Source organism: Haliotis asinina, chromosome 16 (genome assembly GCF_037392515.1).
Source record: "Haliotis asinina isolate JCU_RB_2024 chromosome 16, JCU_Hal_asi_v2, whole genome shotgun sequence".
NCBI lineage: Eukaryota > Metazoa > Mollusca > Gastropoda > Lepetellida > Haliotidae > Haliotis > Haliotis asinina.
In genome coordinates, this window is record NC_090295.1 from 13,341,616 (window position 1) to 13,365,366 (window position 23,751).

The 23,751-nt window shown below is 38.4% G+C and overlaps 1 protein-coding gene across 1 annotated transcript; it reads left to right on the forward strand.

The window, feature by feature from the left end:
* Positions 1 to 127: 127 nt before the first annotated feature.
* LOC137268108 (transmembrane protein 185A-like) lies at positions 128 to 21,829 on the forward strand. Its single transcript, XM_067802629.1, has 7 exons — positions 128 to 216; positions 1,516 to 1,692; positions 4,012 to 4,219; positions 5,081 to 5,164; positions 9,184 to 9,360; positions 10,833 to 10,962; positions 14,213 to 21,829. The coding sequence occupies exons 1-7, from the start codon at positions 179 to 181 to the stop codon at positions 14,437 to 14,439; spliced, it is 1,041 nt and encodes a 346-aa protein (XP_067658730.1). The 5' UTR covers positions 128 to 178; the 3' UTR covers positions 14,440 to 21,829.
* The last annotated feature ends 1,922 nt before the right edge of the window (positions 21,830 to 23,751 follow it).

The following is a 23,751-nucleotide window of genomic DNA, read 5'->3' on the forward strand; positions in this document are numbered from 1 at the left end:
AGCAATTGGGTCTCTTAGAAGGATTACAACTTTATTCCAAATATATTGAATTTCTTAACTTAGCCACCCACACAATTAATAATAAATTTATTTGACCTAAACCTGAAGACTTCTGTGTTCCGTTTGTTTCTGGTGTCCTGGGAATATGGGAATGGAAATACCTCATTTATGACGGAACATGAATCTGAAAAACCTATTTCAAGACTTCAATCCAAGGTTTACTGTTTTTGATACCAGCCATATGTTGATAAATGTTAAAACGAAGGTTTCATCCAGATGTAAACATAGTGAATTCATCAAGTAAACATTCGACTCACTTGACAAATACCAGATATGTATACAGAGAATATGGTGAATAGAAAGAAAGTTGTGACCGATTAACGTCTTTGGTGATAGGCTGTCGGCAGGCCGTCTTTCACAATGTGATTTTCTGTACATTTGTGTCATTATCACGTAGGGATGACTGTACTGTTTATTGTGTTTCCTATTATAAACCTTTAGCAACCAAGCTTATTATTAGAGCTGAAGGGGTGGTTGTCGGCCCAGCGACTACACAAATGTACCCCAGGTACCTTTCTGTATACAGAAGTATACCCTAGCCAAATGAAATCTGCAGATTCGTACCCTTGGACGATCGCATTCTGTGCTGAAGCGGCTTTTTTAACACATACTTTTATTCTTTCTTGTCAAACCACGGAAAAAGTTCAGCATGGCAGTGTGCATTTATCAGGAACAGCAATGTACCTTCCTTCCTCTGTCAGTAATAAAATATCAGGTCCATACTCGATTGCGTTAGAATGCTTGGCGAGTTAAATGAGTTTTGATGCCCAGAAAGTGATCTGGAGCAACACCACAAATCGCTTTCGATTTTGACTTGGGAAAGTGGACTTGTCTGCCGTTTAGGGTACCAGGTATGTTTCTGTACATTTACTTTGGCTAAGGTACATTCTGTATACAGAAAGGTACCTGTCTGTATACAGAAAGGTACCTGGAGTACATTACTGTACTACCTGTGCTGACAACAACCCCTTCAGCATTATTAGACTAGAGGGTACAAGTGTTATAGCTTGTTTATACACAGGAGATCTAATCCTAAAACCAAAAATTCTACTAGGTGGTCAGTTAAGAATGAACATATGCTTGTGCTCTGTGAATGTTCAGGTGTTTTAAACGCACATACCCACATGATCATGGTTAACAATCCCGTGGGGTACTGGGATAATGGGGTAATGGGGTAGTCTAGTGGTAAAAATATTCACTTGTCATGCTGAAGACCCTGGGTTGCTTTCCCAAAGGGGTATGATGCATGAGGCCAATTTCTGGTAATGGTAAATGAAGCTGACCAATCTTAGAAGACTGACATTAGATTGGCTAAAGAACCAGTGTCCTTCAAGAAGGGGTGTCATTGTTAGCCAAGGTTTAGCATGATATGCATGGAGATATCATATGTGAGAAATAGAAGTCATTTTGATAAGCTTATATTAAAATGGTGTTAATGAAGACTCTGTGTTTCAGTAAGTTCCTGGTCTTCTCCTGCTTGTTGGTGTTCTCACTTCTATTTGCCCTGCGTCAAGATAACTCAATATCATGGAGCTATTGGGTCATATTCCTACCTATCTGGTTGTGGAAGGGCACAGTCATAGTTGGAGCAGCTGTAGGGAGCTATGTGTGGTGGAAAAATCCACATTATAGGTGAGAGGTTAAGGTCATGAAACAGCAGAGAATTATTTACAAATATGTCCTTGTTGTACACTTTAGAAAAATCACAGTAATAACCTGATGACAGACAAACTCTCCAACATTTTCAGCCCATTGAAATAAAATTTGCATTATAAATCAAGATGCTGCTTTGAGTTACGAAACGTGAAAATGATGGTGCTAGTGGTCCATTTTCAAAATCCATGTTACCATCACTGCACCAGATTTGGGTTAGAATTTGTCACCTTTGTTTCTCATAACGGGAGTCTAATCAGATTGGGTGATTAGGCTTGCTGCTTGGTTGATATATGTCATCGTATAGATATGTCATTGCATGGATTAATGTTCTGTGTTATCCATGGAATTGTCTACTTCAGACTTGATTATTTACTTACATCTGTCATATGGTTGGAATATTGCTGAGTGCAGCATACAAGAACAAACAAACAAAACCCACCTCATGCTAAGGATCTTGATAAACCGGTACCATAAGTTAGTGCTGCAGAGCTCCAGATAATGTTTCAAGCCATTGGGTAATTACTCCTAAGTGTGTTTATGTATGAGTAAATGCATTTTTTGAGGAGTAGCTAGCATTCGGTATACTACCACTAGTTAAAAGAATTGAGTACTTTACACAGTTTCCTATGCTTATTGGGTACTTAACTTTTCTAAATATATAAAAATGAATGCATCTCAATAGACTAAAAGTTTTTACTAATTGTCACATTGCCAAACATTTGGCAGCCTTTTCTAAATGCTCAGCTTGTGACTTTTAAGAGTAAATCCCAGACAAAGGTTACGGCTGTAATAGTACAGTCAGGCCGCGTTAGTCTGGACCCCGACAATCCGATTCCCGCGATATCCGAACGATAGCTAACTGTAACCGATCTTGTTTACTATGTAAACTCATTACCTGTTGATTCAGTAATCCGGTGCTTCACTCTCCGTATCCGAACGTTAATCAGCGGTAACAGATTAGCTAATTACATCGGATATGTTTTGTGATTGGTGTGATCGTTTGACAGACAGATGCAATCACGTGGTTGACACGTGATCTCACTTCGTAACAATGCTGCTAGTCACAAGTATGCCAATGTCAAACTGACCAACGTGAAAGTTGATATCTTGCCCCCAAACACCACATCGCACATTCAGCCAACTTGTATACGTACGTATGTTTTTGTATTGCCATGTCAAAGGGAAGTAACCCTACTGTAGTTGTGTTCATAAAAGTTTGTTTCAGTAGTCCGTACGTTTCACTATCCGAACGGTTTTGATGAAAAACGGAGGTGTTCGGTTTAACGCGGCCTGACTGTATATGTATATGTAGGCATTGCCTACCATTAGCTAATGCTGTTGTAAACTTTGGGCGCTATGTTGAATTGTAATTCGCAAGCCAATTAGTTAACTGAGTAATGTACGCAAGGTGTTGTAGACCTATTGGGTTTTAAGTGATTCTTGTGTGTTTTTGTACACCCAGGTTTGTAATTAATTGAGTAAGTGTGATTTTTGTGATTTGTGAGTAAAATACGTAAATATGTGCCTTATCTGGAGCTGTGTGCTGGTATTGGCATACAACCTGGGATACAATACATGACGATACTAAGAGTTTAATCAGAATGATACATTGCCAGAGCATTGCCAGAGCATTGCCAGTTACCTATATCAGTGGCCCATGGATCAATGCATTGATGATTATTGATGAATCATCACACCACTTCATAGGTGCTGTTTTGTATCACACTCCTTATACTGTAACTGAGTGTGGTATATCACCTGGGGTGTGGTATATCACCTGGGATGTGGTATAATAGTGGACCAGCACTGTAAAAATGGCACCAGTCTAGATTGCTACCAGCAGTCACACAGTGTACATATACATGCACAAATACACTCTGAGCATATGCATGCAACATCTCTTTAAAAGTCCAGTGGGGTAGCCTAATGTTTAAAACGTTTACTCAACATGCCAAAACCCGGGTTTGATTTCCCATATGGGTGCCATGTGTGAAGCCCATTTCTGGTATCGACTGGCATGATATTTTTGGAATATTGCTGAAAGCTGCATAAAACTAAACTGGCTCAATCCCATTTACTCACTCTTTTACGACTTGAATCTTGCATGTACCACCTCACCTCACCTCACCTCACCTCACCTCACCTCACCTCACCTCACCTCACCTCACCTCACCTCACCTCACCTCACCTCACCTCACCTCACCTCACCTCACCTCACCTCACCTCACCTCACCTCACCTCACCTCACCTCACCTCACCTCACCTCTTTCCTAAAGTATGTGTTTTGTTGGACAGGATGGAAGGTGACAGCTATGTGCAGTACAAGGCCATGGTGATGTGTACTGGCCTTCACCTTCTGCTCCTCATGTTCGAGGTTTTAGCCTGTGATAATCTAGAGACGGATAACCATTCTTGGATCCTTGTCTTCATTCCACTCATGTTTATGTCCGTCGTGTCTATTGGTATCTGTGTTTGGGCTGTCAAGAATGAAAGGTCTTTTGAGGTAGGTAGCAGCTTTTAAACCTTCTATATAAGACCTGTGAAGATCCATGTTAGAATTTGTCATCAGCAACCGAAGCTTGTTGTAAGAGGTGACCAACAGGATCAGGTGCTTAGACTCACTGACACACTGTGGTTGACACATCGCATCCCAGTTGTTTAGATCAATGATCAGTTGTGAAGATCAATGACTACTTGGACGGGTGACATATCTGGCAGCTTGACTTCTGAGAGTTGCTACACATTTGGTCTGCAGTGTTCACAAATGGTGTTTCAAAGTAACAGGACATTTGGTAATGTAAGTTTCAGATGTCTGCCTGATCCACTGAAAATTCAAAGGACCGATTAAATATAAATTCAACACACATTTCAGATTTACTGTTTCTAATAATTGGCATTGAAATTATTAACAATTGAACAAGTGTGATGTGCAACATATGACAGCTTCAGTCAACATCATTGTGAGAAATATACAACTGTACACATTGGGACCGGCAGGTTGTAGACTTCCACCAGACTGTGTCTGAATCTGCTGGATTAGTCAGAGGGTCAGAAACTGGGTCTCACCCTAGATAATGCACAAGTGCACAAAACAGACACTTGAAAATAGCTATTTATGATCAGTGTGTCAAAATAAGACCCATCCGTCCACCCGAGACTTGCTAGATGTGTGACATTTTGAAAATTTCTTAACATTTTTACCAGCCCTGATATCTGACTGGGTTTTGGGTTTATGTCACACACTATTAAGATGTATTTCACAAGTGTCTATGGCTTGCATCATTCTTTCGTCTCTCCCACATGAATATGATTCATTCAAAGAGACTTGAGACAGAGCCACTCAAATTTCTGTTTTGTTTTCCAGATGGAGTTATTTTGTTCTGTCAATGTTCTGCAGTTTATTTTTCTGGCTTTGAGACTGGATAACATCATTAACTGGAGCTGGGTGGTAAGTGTCATTTATTGCCCATATGGGCGAGGAGATCATGTGTAATATCTTTTTGATATTTGTACAGTGTGCAGAACTACTCTTCATGAATTAAGTTCATTGACAACTTTTTCATTTCATTGATAATTAGAACCTGCTGTACACACGCATTCTGAGATTTTGAAAAGTAAATATAAAGGTTGAAGAATACACTTTTCATTAGACATTATTTTGCAATAAAACTGCATTATCTATTGTGGTCTTTTTAAAATGAATAACTTTACAAAATATCGTTTACATATGGTTTGTAAGGAAACATGGCCACCATTAGGCTAATCCCAATCCTGGCCACCATTAGGCTAATCCCAATCCTGAAAACTTCTCATCCAGACCCTCTCTGACAATGGTGTACTGCATCAAATCATTTCCATCCACAAAAATCAATCAATAAACAGATATTCTTCAATTGATGAGAAACAACATCTGTACATCAATAATATGATGTCAAACCCTTGTAACTCCACCACTCTGCACTTATCCGCTGCTTCATACTTGCCACCATGATGCCACCGTTTTTGTCACAGATGGTTTTTAGGTTTTCCTTATCCTGACTCATGCTCATTGCTTATCTCCTCTTCCCTGGTGAAGGTAGTGGAACACCTGAAATCCCTTGAAGTTCCCTTCTTACAGAAGCGGACGTAAAATACACTCACCCATGTGTAGCCTCTCCTTTTCCCGCGCAAATGGTCAGCTGACCGACCATGTTTGTCACTCTCTTTTTATCGCCCGTGAGGGCAGCTGGAGGCCCCTATGGCTTGTAACTCGAAGCAGTCTTTAGATTGTCATTAATTAAGGATAATGGTTAAGAAGACACTACTTTAACGTTGTGTAACTCGTAGCAATCCTTAAAGTTCGGACAGTCCTTGCAAGGCAGGTTAGCGACTGTGTTTAAGGTGTGCCCCTGATCAGCCTTTAAGCAGTCTTTAACTGGTCATAAACCAAGTCAGCCTTTCAAAATGGCAAGTTATCTCTGTGTGAGAAATGGGAAAAAGCGGAGTATCCATAATGTGAACCTTGTGTTCCACGACAAAACTCTGTAGATGCGTTGAATTATGATGAAATACAAGCAAGAAACAGACTCCACAGTCCACTGATTTTTTAACTGTGTGATTTAATTAGAGATGATGTTGCACACCCTACATGCCAGTCAAATGCTCTAAGTGTGTCACTACAAGTGGTGACTGCGATGCGTTATTATGCAACTGGCAGTTTCTGGTCCGTTTGTGCAGAGGTACAAGGTTTGTCCAAAATGGCAGCTTCAAAATGTGTCCACGGTGTCTCAACAACAGTGTCCAAACATGCCATTGAGTATTTTCATTTTCCAAAGACACAAGTTGACATACCCCCCTCTCCGCCACACTTTCCAAAGGTACATGGATCTATAGACGGTTCCATTATCCCAATCACAGTGCCAACCAAAGATGAACATTTGTTTGTGTCTAGGAAAGGATACCATGGCATAAATGTGAAAATAGTGAATGGGGCTCAGCTGCAAATCACAAACATTGTTGCCCAATAGACTGGCAGCACTTACGATTCTCATATTTGGAATATGTGCAACCTGAAGCAGTCATTTGAACAAGGCTTGGTGGGAGATGACTGGTTGCTGGGAGACACTGGGTATCACAACAAACTTTATGCGGTATTTGGCTTTTGTATATGCATCATTATTATCAATTTTGTGATCTTTGTGTCTTTATTTAACATTGTACTCATTGTAAATTTTGTATAAATTCATCTGAATCAGAATTTATTTTATACATGCTGTCTGTTACATGCATACATGTCTAAATCTGGTGAGATAAATTCGGGTAACCGTTTATTTATTGCTGCTGAGATTCATTCCAGTGATATGTCAGCCGTATCTCCAAGGTTATGTCCAGGGTGAGTCGTCTCCTAAAACCCCTAAAATCCCTCCAGAATCTACAATGAATATTAGAAGAACTGGACCGAATTATCGCCATAACCAGTTCCTGTTAGGGGGATGTTATTGAATGAATTTTTGACAGCCAGCAGAATCCATTGCAACCTGACCCATCGCCGTTTCCATCGGATTCTGTAAGCAGTTAAGCATGAGTCAGGATAAGGAAAAATATGTAATTTTCTGAATAAAAGTGATAATTTATACTTATCCTGACACATGACGAAAGCCCTCCCATCCACCCCTCACAGGCACACTGAATTCCAATAATTCTTGTGTTAGGCCATTTACAAGGAGAGAGTAGCAAGCATGTTCAGTCAGCTGACCGTTTGCGTGGGAAAGGGGAGGCTACTCATGGGTGAGTGTATGTTACGTCCACTTCTTTTAGAAGGGAACTTCAAGGGATTTCAGGTTATTCCACTATCTTCGCCTGGAAGAGGAGATAAGTAATTAAGCATGAGTCAGGATAAGTATAAAATATCAGTTTTATTCAGAAAATTACATCCTTAAAAGATATTTTTATCTCCCCAGCATGTAATGCGGGGGGATATAGTCGACGCCTCGTCCGGCTGGCCGTAATCATTTTGTTTCCGGAGCATAACTCAGAAACCGTTCAATATTTTTAGGCCCAACTTGATAGATATAATGATCTCAACCTATAATTGTGCCTTTTGTTATTTACAGAGTTTTGGCATTTTTATTTGTTTTGTTTTCCCATGGAACATTTTGGTGTTACTTTAATGGTGGGGTGGGTTTCGTTTCCAGAGCAGAACTCTAAAACTATTTAATATCTTTCAGCAAAACTTGGCAGATATTTGAGGCAGACCACAAAGTGGTGCCTTTCTAATTTACTAAGTTTTGGCATTTTTATTTTTCCCGGTTTCCATTGAAAAAATTCTGACTTAGTCTCAAAATGGGGGAATGGGCCTCGTTTCTGGCGCACAACTCGAAAACTGTTAAATATGTTTTAGCAAAATGTGGCAGATATTTGAGGCAGTGGTGCCTTTTGCTACTTACGAAAGTTTGGTATTTTTATTTTTCCTGGTTTCCATGGAAAAAATTTGGACTTGGTCTAAAGAATTTAGGGATGGGCTTCGTTTCCAGAGTACAACTCGAAAGCATTGCATATCTTTCAACAGATCTTGGCAGATATATGACACAGATCTTTAAGTGGTGCCTTTTGCTCTTTACAGATATATGGCATTTATATTTTTCATGAATTCCATGGAAACAATTCAGTATTAGTCTAAAAAATACATTAAGTAACTGTCAGATGATTTGTCCTTTCAAATATGTGGAGGCTGGGGGGATTTGTCATTTTCTGATTACTCTTATTATAAATGCTTGAGTAAGAAATCGGTTACTATCAAGTTTTTCTTGTAGCATGTGTGTTTTTTTTCATGAAATCACATCCATAACAGTGTTCACGAATAGTGTCTGACCCTCTGACAAATCCGATTCACCAACGGTCAGACAGAAGTCCTTAACCTGCTAGCCCCAGTGTCTGACTGAATATATCACTATGACTTTGTCTGAAGTTGTTGTTTGTGGCACGTGACACTTGTTCACTGTCAATAAATCTATGTTTATAGCGTTTATCATCATATAATGTTACTAATTTTAATGCCAGTTATGAGGAATGTTAAATCTGAAATGTGTGTTTAATTTTATTCTGTGGGTCCTGTGAATTTTCAGTGGGTCAGACAGACATCTGAAACTTACAGGACCCAGTGTCCTGTTACATTGAAACCTCATTTGTGAACACTGCCATTATATTGAAGTTTGATCTGATTAGGTGTGACATAGAACAGTACATACATAGAACAGTACATACATGCTTGAAAAACTTGGAAATAGCTGAGTAAAATCACTGAAATACCCATATATTTGAACAAAGTTGGTAACAGAAAATGAAATACCCATTCGATATTCTTAATACCCACTCCAACAAAAAACAGAGGGTACAGTACCGGCATGAACTAAAGCTGGAGCTCTGCTCTTCGTTTGACATTACATGTATGCTCAGCCACAAGATTGTATTTATAATGTTGTGTTTCAGATTGTGTTTATTCCTATCTGGATCGTCATGTGTGTTGCCCTCATCGGTGTGCTATATGCTGTCGTACTTGCTGTCATTCTTCTCAAATCACCTGACATTATTCCTGAGCAGCGCCGAGGCAACATTTCCTCGGCAGTCGGCTATTCCTTTCTCGTCATTCCTCTTCTAGTATTTGAAGTAAGTTGTGTAGTCATGGCAGTTTATCATTGATAGAAATCAGCTGATTTATGGTCATTGCATCTAAAAAATATTTGAACATTTAATTCCACCCAGGAGCACTATACAGTGAAACCTGTCTAAACTGGCACCCCACTGGACTGAAATAAAATGCCAGTTTAGACAATGAGCTGGATTAGACAATGACGATCATTTTCCAACATGGTTGCCGTTTACACTCGTTCATCTCTGTATATCTATAATGCCTTTGATCTTTTGAGGAATGTATTACATTGAGGGACCTTGACTGGAATCATCCCATGCCAGCTTAGAGCCTTTGATTCACCATGGAATCACCACTTCCTGATTATCTAGGATTAATTAGAGTATTGGACTATGGGTCCTTGATTGAACTGCTCAAATTGAACTGAACCAATGCCAGTTTAGACACTGTTATTTGCAGTTAAAATTGCTTGTTTGTACTATAAAGTGGGGACAGATAGGTGCTGGATTGGACAATGTTCATAATATCATTGTAAAATAGTGGGTCCGAAATTTTGTGCTGGATTAGACAGGTGCCAGTTTGGCAGGTTTCACTGTATTTAGTGTATAAGCTTAAAAACTCTTCTCACTAATCTTGGTAATAAGTTCATAGTATGTTTGGAAACATTGGGCATTTTAGTTTACAGTGAATCAAGATAAATGACAGTTGCTTAACCCTTGGAGTGTTTTTTCTAGGTGCACATTTTTTAAATTCATTACTCTCAGTAATTATCAGATTTGCACATCTTTAAACATGCAGAAATAATGCTGTGAACCATGATTTCGTATTGTTTTAAAAGTGGTGACATTTGTGATGACGCCTATTTTTTGTGATGATGCCTATTTTGAAAGGTTTTAAGCACTTTAACTTCATCTGAGATAATAGTGGATGGTATCATGAAACAGAGAATTTCCCCACAGAATTCAAAACTATGATATATATTTGTGTGTGTGATATATTTAGAATTTTATTGGACGGCCATATATGTCCCTCTGGCACCCAGGGTGGGTGTTAACACTGCATCACCAATGTTATAAATGTGAGTGTAATGACACTCTGTGACCTGTATGAAATATTATTATGAAACAGTCACACACTCACTCATGTTTTACACGTGAAGATACAAGTTAGAATTGATCTTCATCAGGCCAGCAACCCATGCTTGTTACAAGAGGTGACAAATGGGATCTGGCAGTCAGGCTCACTGACTGGGTTGACACATGTCATCGAGTCCCAGTTGCGTAGATCAGTGCTCATACTGTTGATCCCTGGATTGTCTCGTCAAGATCTGATTATTTACAGACCACCGCGATATGGCTGGAATATTGCTGAGTGTGGCGTAAAACTAAAGTCACTCGCTTACTCACATGTTGTTTCCATGCCTTGAAGTTAAACCTTCAGGACCTTGTATAGCAGTTTGCCTTTGAAGCTCTTTTTCATGTATTTCCAGATATTACTTGCTGATCGTATGGACAACAATACAGATAGTCCCAAAAACTACACAGCAGTGACGGTACCCCTTCTCATGTCCCTGATCACGCTAGTCTGTCTGTCCTTTGGCTCAAAGGGAGGCAACCACTGTATGTGCCACTTCCTTCTAGAACATTATTTTGCCTTTTCCTACATATGTTGTGCAAATGAAGTCAAACAATGTCTGATTCTTTCATATCATTAAAGTTATCCGTCATGGCATGATTGACTAACCTGTGAAGGCCCCGGGGTAGAATAGGCCTTCAGCAACCCATGCTTGCCATAAAAAGGTGGCTATGCTTGTCGTAAGAGGCGACTAACGGAATCGGGTGGTCAGACTAGCTGACTTGGTTGACACATGCCATCGGTTCCCAATTGCGCAGATCGATGCTCATGTTGTTGATCACTGAATTGTCTGGTCCAGACTCGATTATTTACAGACCGTCGCCGTATAGCTGGAATATTGCTAAGTGCGACGTGAAACTAAACTCATTCACTTACGCATGATTGACTATCTGAAGTGATTACAAAGATGTGAGGGTTCTTTTCAGTGATATACAGTGGAAGTTGTCTACACAGGCATTCATCAGGACTGAAGAAATAATCCAGTGTAGACAATGTGCCAGATTGTAGAGCTAATGATAAATGTACAAGCCGTGGATGGGACTGAGATTTTAAGCCAGGGTTGACAACTGGTCAGATTGGACAGATGTCGGTTTTGACAGCTTCCACTGTATATATGGGTTATTCCATATTTTACACTGTTTTGTGGAGGAAAACATAAAATGCTTTTGAAATCATTTATCAGCGGTCAAAATACCTGCCTTCCCAACCACCCAGGATATGTTATTTTCACCACAGACTGCTGAATTCTTGAATTCAAAATTTAGACATGTTTATGTGAAGATATTTTATGGGCAGGTAAGTTTGGGTCGGGGCTGGTAAGTTTTACATCTGACCAACCCTGTGGTCAACCTACAATATTGGAAGTTTCATACCTTGTCATAAGTGAAACTCAACTCATGCAATCTGTTGAAGCAAGTCACACAGACCTTCTCTCTAGATTCTGAATGCTGATTGGTCAGCTGAGGCCATAAGTTAGTATGGCCAGAAATTATTGAGAATTTTAAGATTGTAAATTTATGCTCCAGAAACAAAATACCTCCTCCCTCCATAAGTATTTTGTGGAGGAAAACATAAAATGCTTTTGAAATCATTTATCAGCGGTCAAAATACCTGCCTCCGTAAGTATTTTGTTTCTGGAGCATAACTTAGAAACCGTTCAATTTTAGACCAAACTTGATAGATATAATAATCTCAACCTGTGGTTTTGTCTTTTGCTATTTACAGATGTTTGGCATTTATATTTTTTTTGTTTTTCCATGAAACATTTTGGTGTTAGTCTAATCATGGGGTGGTTTTTGTTTCCGGAGCAGAACTCAAAAACAGTTCAATATTTTTCTGCAAAACTTGGTAGCTATATCAATCAGAACCTAAAGTGGTGCCTTTTGGTATTTACAGTATTTTGTGATTTATCATTTTCTTGGTTTCCATGGAAATGTTTTGGACTTTGTCTCAAAAGTGAGAGGTATGTTTAGTTTCCAGAGCAGAACTAAAGAAAACGTTCAATATGTTTCTGCAAAACTTGAAAGATACATCAGTCAGAACCTAAAGTGGTGCCTTTTGGTATTTACAGGTTTTTGTGATTTATTATTTTCTACATTTCAATGGAAACGTTTCGGATATAGTCTCAAAACTGAGAGGTGTGTTTCATTTCCGGAGCAGAACTGAAAAATGTCTTAATATCTGTCAGTAAAACTTGGTAGATATGTGTGACAGACCCCAAAGTGGTGCCTTTTGCTATTTACAGGTTTTTTTATGTATTATTTTCTCAGTTCCATGGACACATTTCGGACTTAGTTTCAAAATGGAGGGTTGGGCTTCATTTCGGGAGCACAACTCGAAAATCATTTCATATCTTTCAACAAATCTTGGCAGATATATGAGACAGATCTTGAAATTGTGACTTTGCTGGTTAAAGATATATGGTGTTTATAATTTTCATGAATTCCATGGAAACAATTCAAATTTAGTCTGAAAAAAACAATGAGTAACTCTCAGATTATTTGTCCTTTCAAACATGTGGGGGCCGGGGGGATATGTCATCTTCTGATGACTCTTGTGTTAAGGTTTCATGATCCTTGATGGTTCTGCCAACCCATTGCATGCAGCTCAGTTCTAATTGTCTTCTTACAGACAGCCACAGTTCCTCTATCAGTGATATCCTGCCTTAAGTTTTCTAAACTCCTTCGTTTGTTTTAAGAAATAAGAATACCAAGCCGCCTCCTGTCATCCACAGTCAATTTTCTGGGCCTACCTGTGCCTCCTTTGTGCTCAATGCCACATCCATGGCAAGATTTTTCAAAACATGATAAACAGTAGACAAAGGGATGCCTGTTCTACTTGAAATCACTTTAGCTGATCTGATGTCCATGTTATAATGCTCTAAAATCAACTTCCTCTTCTCTAAATCATCCACACTGAGGATCACTGAAAATGTCATCTGTTAGCAAGTGAACAAAGGAGGATAACTCTTCACAAACTAATTAAAAATGATTAACGGAGTTGTTTCTCTTGAACGAAACCAAGCACTTGCTAGCTGGTCAAAGTTGTTTATACTAGAAATCCAATTAAACATACTCCTAAAATTCTCAATAATTTCTAGTCATGCTATACACTTCAGTGCATTGTTGGGAAAATACCATTTGGCATCCATTTTTGCATAATGCTCAAATTGAATACTTGATTGCTGCCTTTCTTGAAGTTTGTCTGTAGGGTTGACATTCAAAATATTTTTTCTGGTTTTTCTCCCTGGAGGTATCAATAAGTGATAAGTGAATAACAGAGTTGGTACTTGTAACTTGGAATGACAGATAATCTGTCTGTTGTGACTTAATGCTATAGAACCCTCTCCAAAGGCTCAAGATTAACCTAATTTTTTAGCTCAGGACGAGTGATCCATAATTCATTATACGTTATTGGGTATTCTCTAAAAAAATGTAGGGGTGGTGGGATAGCCTCATGGTTAAAGGGTTCGATTCCACACATTGGAAAAATATATGAAGCCCATTTCTGGAGTTCCTCATCTTTGTATTGCTGGAATATTGCTAAAAGTGATGTTAAACCATTCTCACTCAGTCACATCCTAAAAAAAAATATCAGTCCTCTGAAACTAATAACTAAACAAATAACACTTATCAAACCCTGAATATCACATGTGATTTCTATGATAATGAAAATGTTGCACAATGCTGGTTGTTCTATTTCCCACTGGCTCTAACAAAAGGCTTTTGTTTTCAGGGTGGTTTGGAATAAGGAAAGACTTTTGTCAGTTCGTTCTTGGTGTGTGTCCATTTCTTCAGGAGTATGGAAACATATCCTATTCTATACAAAACAACGACCCTGAATCAGAAGAGAGTTCTGTGGACACTTCAGAAAAGTTGAAGACAAGCACGTCAAAGAAAGACCTCATTGACGAACAGCCAAGAGCTGTGGTGCCGGTGTTGTCCATTGAGATGCCAGACTAATTCACCAAGTACATGTGAACTAAGATATTTTTGGGTGTTGTGAGTTTGATTATATACTACACTCAAGGAGTTCATTTTGCTGTACAGGCTGTTGGACACAAAAGCGGACCAATGAATTGCAGCCTTGCTTGAAAACTAATGAACATAACATACTCAATATGATAAAAGGACAGCCAGATTTAGTAGAAACGATGGAGACAGCACGGGTTTATAAATCAACAACTTTGTTGGCACGTGCACATGCTTCTCAAACACCTGGCTGTACATCCCACATTTTAAATATAGTTTATTAAACAACCTTTGTACTATAAGGATATGAATTTTGCAAATATCTCAGAGAGTTGGCATGATGTTTTGATTATGATCTGCGTTTCATTGAGTATTTTATGTTTTTTAGATTTCGGGTAAGATTGCAATTCACTGGATTGCTTTTGCGCAAAACGGATTGTAGTTGTAGGTCATCCTATAACAAGATGTGATTCTTTAGTTAATCTGTCATGCCATTACACATGAAATATAGTTGTATGATAGAATCAGGGCCTACATTTTCGAAGTTCTCCTAGCGCTAAGATAGCTGTAAGTTAATGTTAATGTATGACACTGACAACTATCATTCCACTAAGAGAGCTTAGCCCAGGAGGCCCAGGTCTTCTTTTGACAAGTATGTTTCAGCAGATTAAATTGCACCCTCTAAAACTGGAGATCCGGGTAAGAATTGATCTTCAGCAATCCAGGTTTTATGAAAGAGGTGTCTAACAGGATTGGGTGGTCAGACTCTCATAGTTGGTTGATTCATGTCATCATACCCCAAAGTGGCAGGATAATGGTCATGATATCAATCATTGGAGATTGTCCGGGTCTTTATTTCCAGACCAGTGTCATAGCTGGAATATTGCTGTTTATGGGGTAAACAAATAGACAAACAAACAAGACAACATGGAGGTGATGGGTTATTGTGGGCCATTGTGTCGAGCCAAATTCTACTGATACCTGGAATTACTTCTTAAAACAATGTACTGAGCATCAAATGCTCAACGACACCTGCAAATGTGAAAAGACATGATATTTTTAAAGAATAAAAAGTTATGAGTCTTTAAAAAACACCACCACATGAACTTGCACAAATTTCAGGCTTACTTTTATATCAGTCTGAAAAGCTACGGACTAGCGACCAGTTATCGCCAACACCTGGCTGTAACACTTGTGCAGACAGCTTGACTTGTACTTCCATCGTATTTCACACATTGACACATCACAAAAGTGATAGGCCATGAGAGTTAAAATCACTAAGTATATAACACTGTAGACGTTACAAACATGAATCCTCTTGGAAGACTAGACTCAGACACGTTGGGATGTTCATGTGACCATTAGTGTTTTGTGAAATGTCATAAATGATGAGAATTGAGGGAAAATCATCCTGGCTGTGTTGTGAATGTATGACATTGGAGTACACTTCATGAAAATTGCAGGTTTTAATTTATCTAAACATAACCATGACAACAACACTCAATCACTAAACTTTGACTTAAATTTCCCTCTCCGTTTTATGGACTTTACAGATACCATGCAGAGGGTATGCAGATACTGACAAAATATAACTAGCAGGCGACATGTCAATTTTCACCTCTTTATATACTTTTTTATCTGAGAAAACAAACATTAGCAAAACTGTAAACAACTTCTGGAAAAGTCAACTTTGATAAGTTCAGCTACATGCTGACATCTCCATATTCCCATCAACTCATGTCAGCATCCGTCAACATTCACAATGAGAGTGAGTTTTGTTCTTCTACATTTCTATGTTTTAAACAAATTCCATTTAAGAAATTTCTTCAATGTGTCAAGGTTTGAAACAATAGTTTTATTAATAAAATTTATGTCAAATATAGTGAGGTACATGGAAAATTCAGAAATAGTAGTAACTGCTCTTGTTAGATGTTTGTAAAGCACAACATACAGTAACACGCTTCCTGTTGGCCATGTTTCAGAGAAACAGGGTCGGAAACTGTAAACAAACAGGAAACATCATTATGTTATGAAATAATGGAGCAAATCGATAAAACACACTTAAAAATGGCGATAACTGATTGCTAGCCAGTGAAAGGTGAATATATATATGTTACTATAACAGCACGTTTAGCAAAATGTGGAAAACACAAATAAGGTTATTCTGATCAACAATCATCAAACTTAACATTCACTGATGTGGTATCCATTTAACCATGCTAAATGACACAGTTCCTTTTTAAAGTGAGGATTGAGAACAACAAACTTTTTAAGGAAAGTATTCATCTGCAGGGAATAGTCCATGATGTTTCCAGGTCATGAATCACATTTTTTAGCAAATCATATCCCAGCACATACTTCCATTACTTTTTTATATAAACTGAAGGGGGAAAAAAGGGGATCACATCACAGCACAAATGTTCCCTTATTTTTTTTCCCTGTCTTCTTCACAGGCTTTTTATTGGATAGCTTGTGAAGAAACCTGGAAAATATAAAGGAACACATGTCCTTTCATGTGGTCCGTTATTGTTTCCCCTCAGTATGTGATCATGAAATGGCTAAATGTCATCTGAGGATATAGGGAGTCATTAGGGTAGACATGTGGTGGTATGGGTGCAAACAGAGTAACCTCATTGTCTCAGATGATGCAGTTTGCTATGTGGAGTTGCTTCCCTTGATAGCTGTTCCTGGATCCTCTGATTATAGGTAAGTATTGCAAATTTTTTGACAGTGAAGATTTTTATAAAATATCACTCATTAAATAATTTTGTCATTCGTTTATGTTATATATAGAAGTATCAGTTTTTCTGTAAAAGCTCTACACTTTAAAAGAATTATTTTACTTTTTTGTAAAATAGTTGTTCACTTTATCATGTGAAGTGATATGAATTGATTGTTTTCCATAATTATAATAATACTGGTAACTTAACGCATGAGGATCTGGACTGTGATTGTTCTGCATCACCCTTGCGTGCCATATATGTCAGTACTCCCAACACAATAAAACTGGAGAGCTAGGTAGATGTTTCTGTTACAGTGTTAAGCACCTTTGCTTGTCATAAGAGGGTCATCAGACAGTCTGACTCACTGATTTAGTTGACACATGTCATCTTTTCCCAGGTACCTATAGCAATGTGCTTATTGTGTCCATCACTGGATTATCTAGTCCAAGCTGAATTAGTTTTTAGAGAATAACTGGAATTTAAGTTAAACAGTGACATAACATATGACATATGTATCTTCATAAGCTGAGTTGTGGAAGTATTTATTATAAAACAGTATCATATAGCATTCAAAAACAGTAGGGGCTATTAGATTTACAAGACTGATAAAATACAAGTGATGAAGCCAAGGAGGAAAGAGATGATGAAGAGAAATTATGGGAAAATGTGACAATTAATTTTATTCCATTTCTTTTGAAATGTTTTGTCTTTGTAGATATATATTACTTTTTCACATACGCATTGGCTTTGGCTAGTGGTATGCACACAAAATGGAATATCCACTACTTTTTTTTAATGGTTTTATTTTATGTAATTCCATGACAGTTGTGTTTGATACATTAAGGACGATATAGCGGTTAACCTCTGTATGTTGTTTACGTAGTAATATTCCTTTTCATAGCTCCATGACAAATGTCCTCCTCTCCCATATCCTACTTTTTAAAGAGCAATATACAGCTTCTTGCTCTGTGTTGGTAGTATTGTCATGTGACTGGCATTCATACCCATATGAATGGCATATTTGCATGTCTAAAACTTTTGCATGAGACCGAAACAGGGAGCTACAACTTCCATATTACTGGGGAAACCCTTGGAGTGAGTGAGTGAGTTTAGTTTTACGTCGCACTTAGCAATATTCCAGCTATATGGCGACGGTCTGTAAATAATCGAGTCTGGACCAGACAATCCAGTGATCAACAACATGAGCATCGATCTGCGCAATTGGGAACCGATGACATGTGTCAACCAAGTCAGCTAGTCTGACCACCCGATCCCGTTAGTCGCCTCTTACGACAAGCATAGTCACCTTTTATGGCAAGCATGGGTTGCTGAAGGCCTATTCTACCCCGGGACCTTCACGGGTCGGAAACCCTTGGAATTCCCTCTTAAGAATTAATATATTTATGTTGTTTTCTTGACGTTTACCCATTCTCTCTTATCACTAAGTGTTTTAGCATACTATGAAAACACTCAGGCACTTGGAATACATGTTTGTTCATGAATATCTTCATCCTCATGAACAATACCTATAAATGGTGGGAGAGATGGGGTAGCCTAGTGGTTTCAGCGTTCGCTTGTCACGCTGAAGTCCTGGATTCGATTCCCCACATGGGTACAACACGTGAAGCCCATTTCTGGTGTCCCCTGCTGTGATATTGCTGGAATAAACTCAAAGTGGTGTAAACCCAAACTGACTCACTAAAAAAATGTACCCATCCAGATTGTTGATTCGATTTGTCTACACTGACTTGCTTCAATATCATACAGTTTAGACCTCACCCAGTGAATGAAAATACATCAATAAATCTGGGGTGTTTTTAATTTTGTATTTGAGAATGTAAAACTTGTCCTTGTTAAAACAACAGATTGCAGTTGTAAAACTGAAAGGTGTGACAGAATCAACTGCCCTTTCCCATTGTGGCAGATGTTGCTTGGACTTGAATCCCAGATTAGAAGGATTTTATTTCTTGGTTGGTCAAAATCATTGCCAGGGTTTAAACTTGACTCACAATGCTTGTCGTAAGAGGCAACTAAGTGGATCCTGTGGTCAAACTTGCTGGCTTGGTTGACACGTCATCAGTTCCCAGTTGCACAGATTGATGTTCATGCTCTTGATCACTGGATTGTCTGTCCAGGCTCAGTTATTTACAGATCACTGCTACATAGCTGGAATATTGCTTAGTATGGCATAAACCTAACCTCACTCACCCAAAATTATTTGTTCAAGGGTCCATTAGGGCAACAAGTAGATCCAGTGAAAGTGACAGTGTAGAGAAGTTTACGTTTTCTTTAGATCCTAGAATGAATCATTGATAACATGGATTGGTGGATGAAATGATGCACGAAAGAAACAACTGAATACAGTCATAGATGAGTACAGGGTACTGTGAATAATATCCAAACAGAATGAATTATTTTTCTGAGTCCAGTTTTTACATTTACGTGTTGCTTAAATCCCTATGTTTCCCCTTGGGCTCAAATATTAAAGCCACTTGCCACAAGGCATAAGAAAGCAACTTCTCCTGACTATTTTCCTGTTTGCGCTGATTTTTTGACTTAATTATGATGATGTAATTATGAAAGAATAAATCAACATGGTATTTAATGATCACTGGAATATTTATTGACAAGTGATAAATAGCAAAGAAAGATAACCCTACTTTTTCATCATTGCCAGATTTAATGGCTAAATTTTGATCAGATATAAAATGAAATCCAAGTTTAATTCCACTTTGAAACCATAAGTGAGGAGCTCACAGACAAGTAAGATATTTTATTGCCTGAAATGAAAACTGAAATCAATATCCTGGGCATTGGAATTTGTCAAGGGCGATGGGATATTTGAACTGCTGTCCCCAGTCTGAGTTTCACACAGTAACCAATGCAATACATTAAACTTTTTGTCATACAGTGACTTGATACATTTTGTTTGAGAAGGTTAAGAAGTTCCAACCATCAGAAACACAAACATACACCCTGGTTCTGCTGGTATCTTTGCTACTGTGATCCCAAAATATTTGCTGTCTTTTTTATTTTGATAATTGAAAATGTTGTTTGAAATTGTGTCTAGTTTGTCACATGTTACGGTTATTCACATTTTTACTTCAATTTTTATTTGCGTTATGTTTGTGTTGTTTCAGATGTATTAGTTCTGTTTCTTCATCATGTCTGCAGATCCAATCGGATCCTCATTTTTTAAGCAATGATGTCAGCATAGTAACATATTAACCTACAAACAAAATGACAAGTATAAACTGATTCTCAAAATGATATGTATTCCATTTTTGTAACATTTTGACATAAACTTTCTCCAGAAACAGAAAGTTTCTACAAGCTGAAATCATGTAAAATAGACACTTTTTATTACGTACAAAATGTTTTAGACATTTTTAGGAACACGTTGGTGACCACTCCACAATCATAGCAGTTAGGTAATCGTAACTCCGATACGAAAGTCTTATTCACTTTGTGGAACGGGTCCCATACCATTCTTGATAAGAACTTACCATCAGATAGTGGTCGTGGGGTAATCTTGTGGTTAAAACATTTAAAAACAACAAAAAATTACTTACCTTAAGTGACGTGTTTTGCTTTACATTAACACAGCTTAATCCTTAATTTATGTTTTTCATCGATCACGTCCAGTTGTTCATATGGTAAAGGTTTTATATGTTGCCCTTGAGGAACTTTAAGTATTTATATATAACTAGTTGTTGTCATATTTTAAACTTTACTTTAGATGTTTTTATTGTGCAAATAAGCATTTTGTGGATGCTTTCTCAGAGAGAACTTTGGGGAGTGTACTGATACACTGAGGAAGCATTTCTAAGTTGACAGCTTTGAGAAATTTCAGCTTAGGTAAGCTCCAAAAGTCATTAAACATCCTTTGTTTTGTTTGTAAATTGGAAAATAGGTGGGTTACATGTTAAACAAAATATTTATCATTTTTTATATTGTGCCAGAGGTGCCAGAGCTGTTATATGATAAATATTCTCAAACATATTGACAGTGTTTCCTTCCGAGACGTTTTAATACTTGTTTCTTATTTAACTTATCTCTGGTAGTTGTATTATGGCAGGGTTGCAGTCCTTAGCAGTGCCAGGATCTGCTGATCTTTGGTTTAAATCCCTCTGGGGCTGGGATGGGTCCAAATTTTACCCGGGAACCCCACCCCTAATTACCCTACCCTGATACCCATTCTGTTAGTACCTGGCAATATATTCTTCAGCAAGGAGATTAAACATTTGGTTACCCAGCTCAGCCCTAAATCCCTCATTATTACGAAGCCAAGTTTTACACCATAAATGCTTATGAGTATCTTCTTTGGCTTTCCTCTTGTTCAAACTGAGATACTTGATATGACTGAAATGCAGTGTTTCATTGAACTAAAAAATGTTCAAATAAAAAGTAAGTTGACAGTATGGAGGACCACGGGACATACCATTGTCTGTAGAGTTATGTTTATTTTGATTTGTATTCTTCTATTTACTAGGTCACATTTTGTTTTGTTGATCATCATGAATAGAAAGTAAATCATATTTTCATATGCCTATTATAGTATATTTTTGTTTGAATTTGAATTAAGTGTTTGTGGATTTTCTTCATATACCTACCATGTCATGTTATAAAAAAAAAGAAGAAATAAACATGAAATTCTTTCTGTGTTTATTTAGTTTTTCTTACTTTGAAATGAGCTGAATTTAGGTTTCAAGATATTTTTCTGTGCATAGCAAGACACATATACCCTCATTCACACACAATGATAATGTATGTTTATTCTTACTCAAAAGAGAGTCTTGATGGTAAAGATAAACAACAACCATGTCTAGGGTACGAGTTCTGGTGATACAGCTAGCCAGGACCTACAATGAAATTTGTGAACTGAAGAGGTGGACTACATTGGATCTATTCTAGGGTGGACTACAAGTGATCTAGGCTGGGGATGGTGTACAGGGGATCTACCCTAGGAAGGGCTATATGTGATTTAGTCTGGGGATAGTTTAGAAGGGATCTAGTCTAGGCTGGACTACATGGGATCAAGTTGCGGGTGGACTGCAGGATATCTAGTCTAGGGTGGACTACAGGTGATCTAATCTAGGCAGGACTACATGGGATCTAGCCTCAGATGGACTGCCGGTGATCTAGCCTCAGATGGACTACAGGTGATCTTGTCTAGGGATGGTCAATAGGTGATCTAATCTAGAGATGTTCTGCAGGTAATCTAATCCAGGGTGGACTGTCAGGGATCTAGCCTCAGATGGACTACAGGTGATCTAGTCTAGGGATGGTGAATAGGTGATCTAATCTAGTGATGGTCAACAGGTGATCTAATCCAGGGTGGACTATCGGGGATCTAGCCTCAGATGGACTGCCGGTTATCTAGCCTCAGATGGACTACAGGTGATCTTGTCTAGGGATGGTCAATAGGTGATCTAATCTAGAGATGTTCTGCAGGTAATCTAATCCAGGGTGGACTGCAGGGGATCTAGTCTGTGGTGGACTACAGGTGATCTAGTCTAGATATATGCTCTGCGCGACTATAAACATTATTTTAACGACCGTTTTTGTAAGGTAGGTTGTGACTACCATTTCGGCTGTTGGTGGTGGTGGTGGTGTGAGGGTGGCTGATGTTTCTGCTCCCATTCTTGAACCGGATAATGCGGATCCTCTGAAGAGATACCCTCTTTCGGCTTGATGTCCTGTTCAGGCTTCAGAAACAATTTTCCGAGGCTGAGGATGAATCTCAGGCATTGTTTCCAGTCACAGTTTTTACAGTAGGGTTGACGTATGGTTGTCTGTACTGTTCAGGTGTCCGTAATGTTGCATCGAGATGCCGCCACTTAAAGAGTTTATATCCCAAAACAAGCTGAATTCGACATTTTGTGACTCTGAGGATTGCATTGCTAGGGCAATAACTGGGAGGCGGATGTCCAGTTCCTTTCGTGTGACATTTTATTGACACTTGAAATCTGGAAGTTACGTAATGAGCTAACAAACATCAATATTATTTCCCCGAGATCGTTAATACCACTTCAGATGCAAAACAAGTTGCCTGTATAAAAAAAAAAATAGCGAGCGAAATTCAGCAAGATTGGTCATCTGCTAGTGACAGGTATGTATAAAACAGGAAGCCAACGTGATCAAAACACACTCTCGCAGGGAGGAGGTAAAAATACAGCTCATCTGAGAAAACACCTACAAAATACCCGAACCTGGCAAGCGGCTGCAGTTTAGCCAATACAATGTCATCAACGCTATTTTTGTGGGAAACACATGATATTTTTGTGGGAAATAGATGAATATATCTTTATTACTCAAGCCAAGGTTAGCAAAGTCAAAACTTTGAATAATATTAAAGATAAGAATTACGTTTTTGTCTTACATCGTCAAAAAACCCTAATACTGGGATACAGGCAACGCGCCCTTTACTGACGTCATGAGTAAGGTGGTGACGTGACACCAATGACGTCATGGCTGATCCCTCTTCATCTGGGAGAGACTGGCCAGTGTTGTTGCCACATGGAAAATGGGAACGGAAAACTATCTCAGTGGTGACACCATAGCCACTGCAGTGTCACCA

Coding starts and splice junctions, on each gene's coding strand:
- LOC137268108 (XM_067802629.1), top strand. CDS start 179: ATGAATCTGAAAAACCTATTTCAAGACTTCAATCCAAG. Junction 4,220..5,080: donor AGAATGAAAGGTCTTTTGAG/GTAGGTAGCAGC, acceptor TTTGTTTTCCAG/ATGGAGTTATTTTGTTCTGT. Junction 9,361..10,832: donor TTCCTCTTCTAGTATTTGAA/GTAAGTTGTGTA, acceptor ATGTATTTCCAG/ATATTACTTGCTGATCGTAT.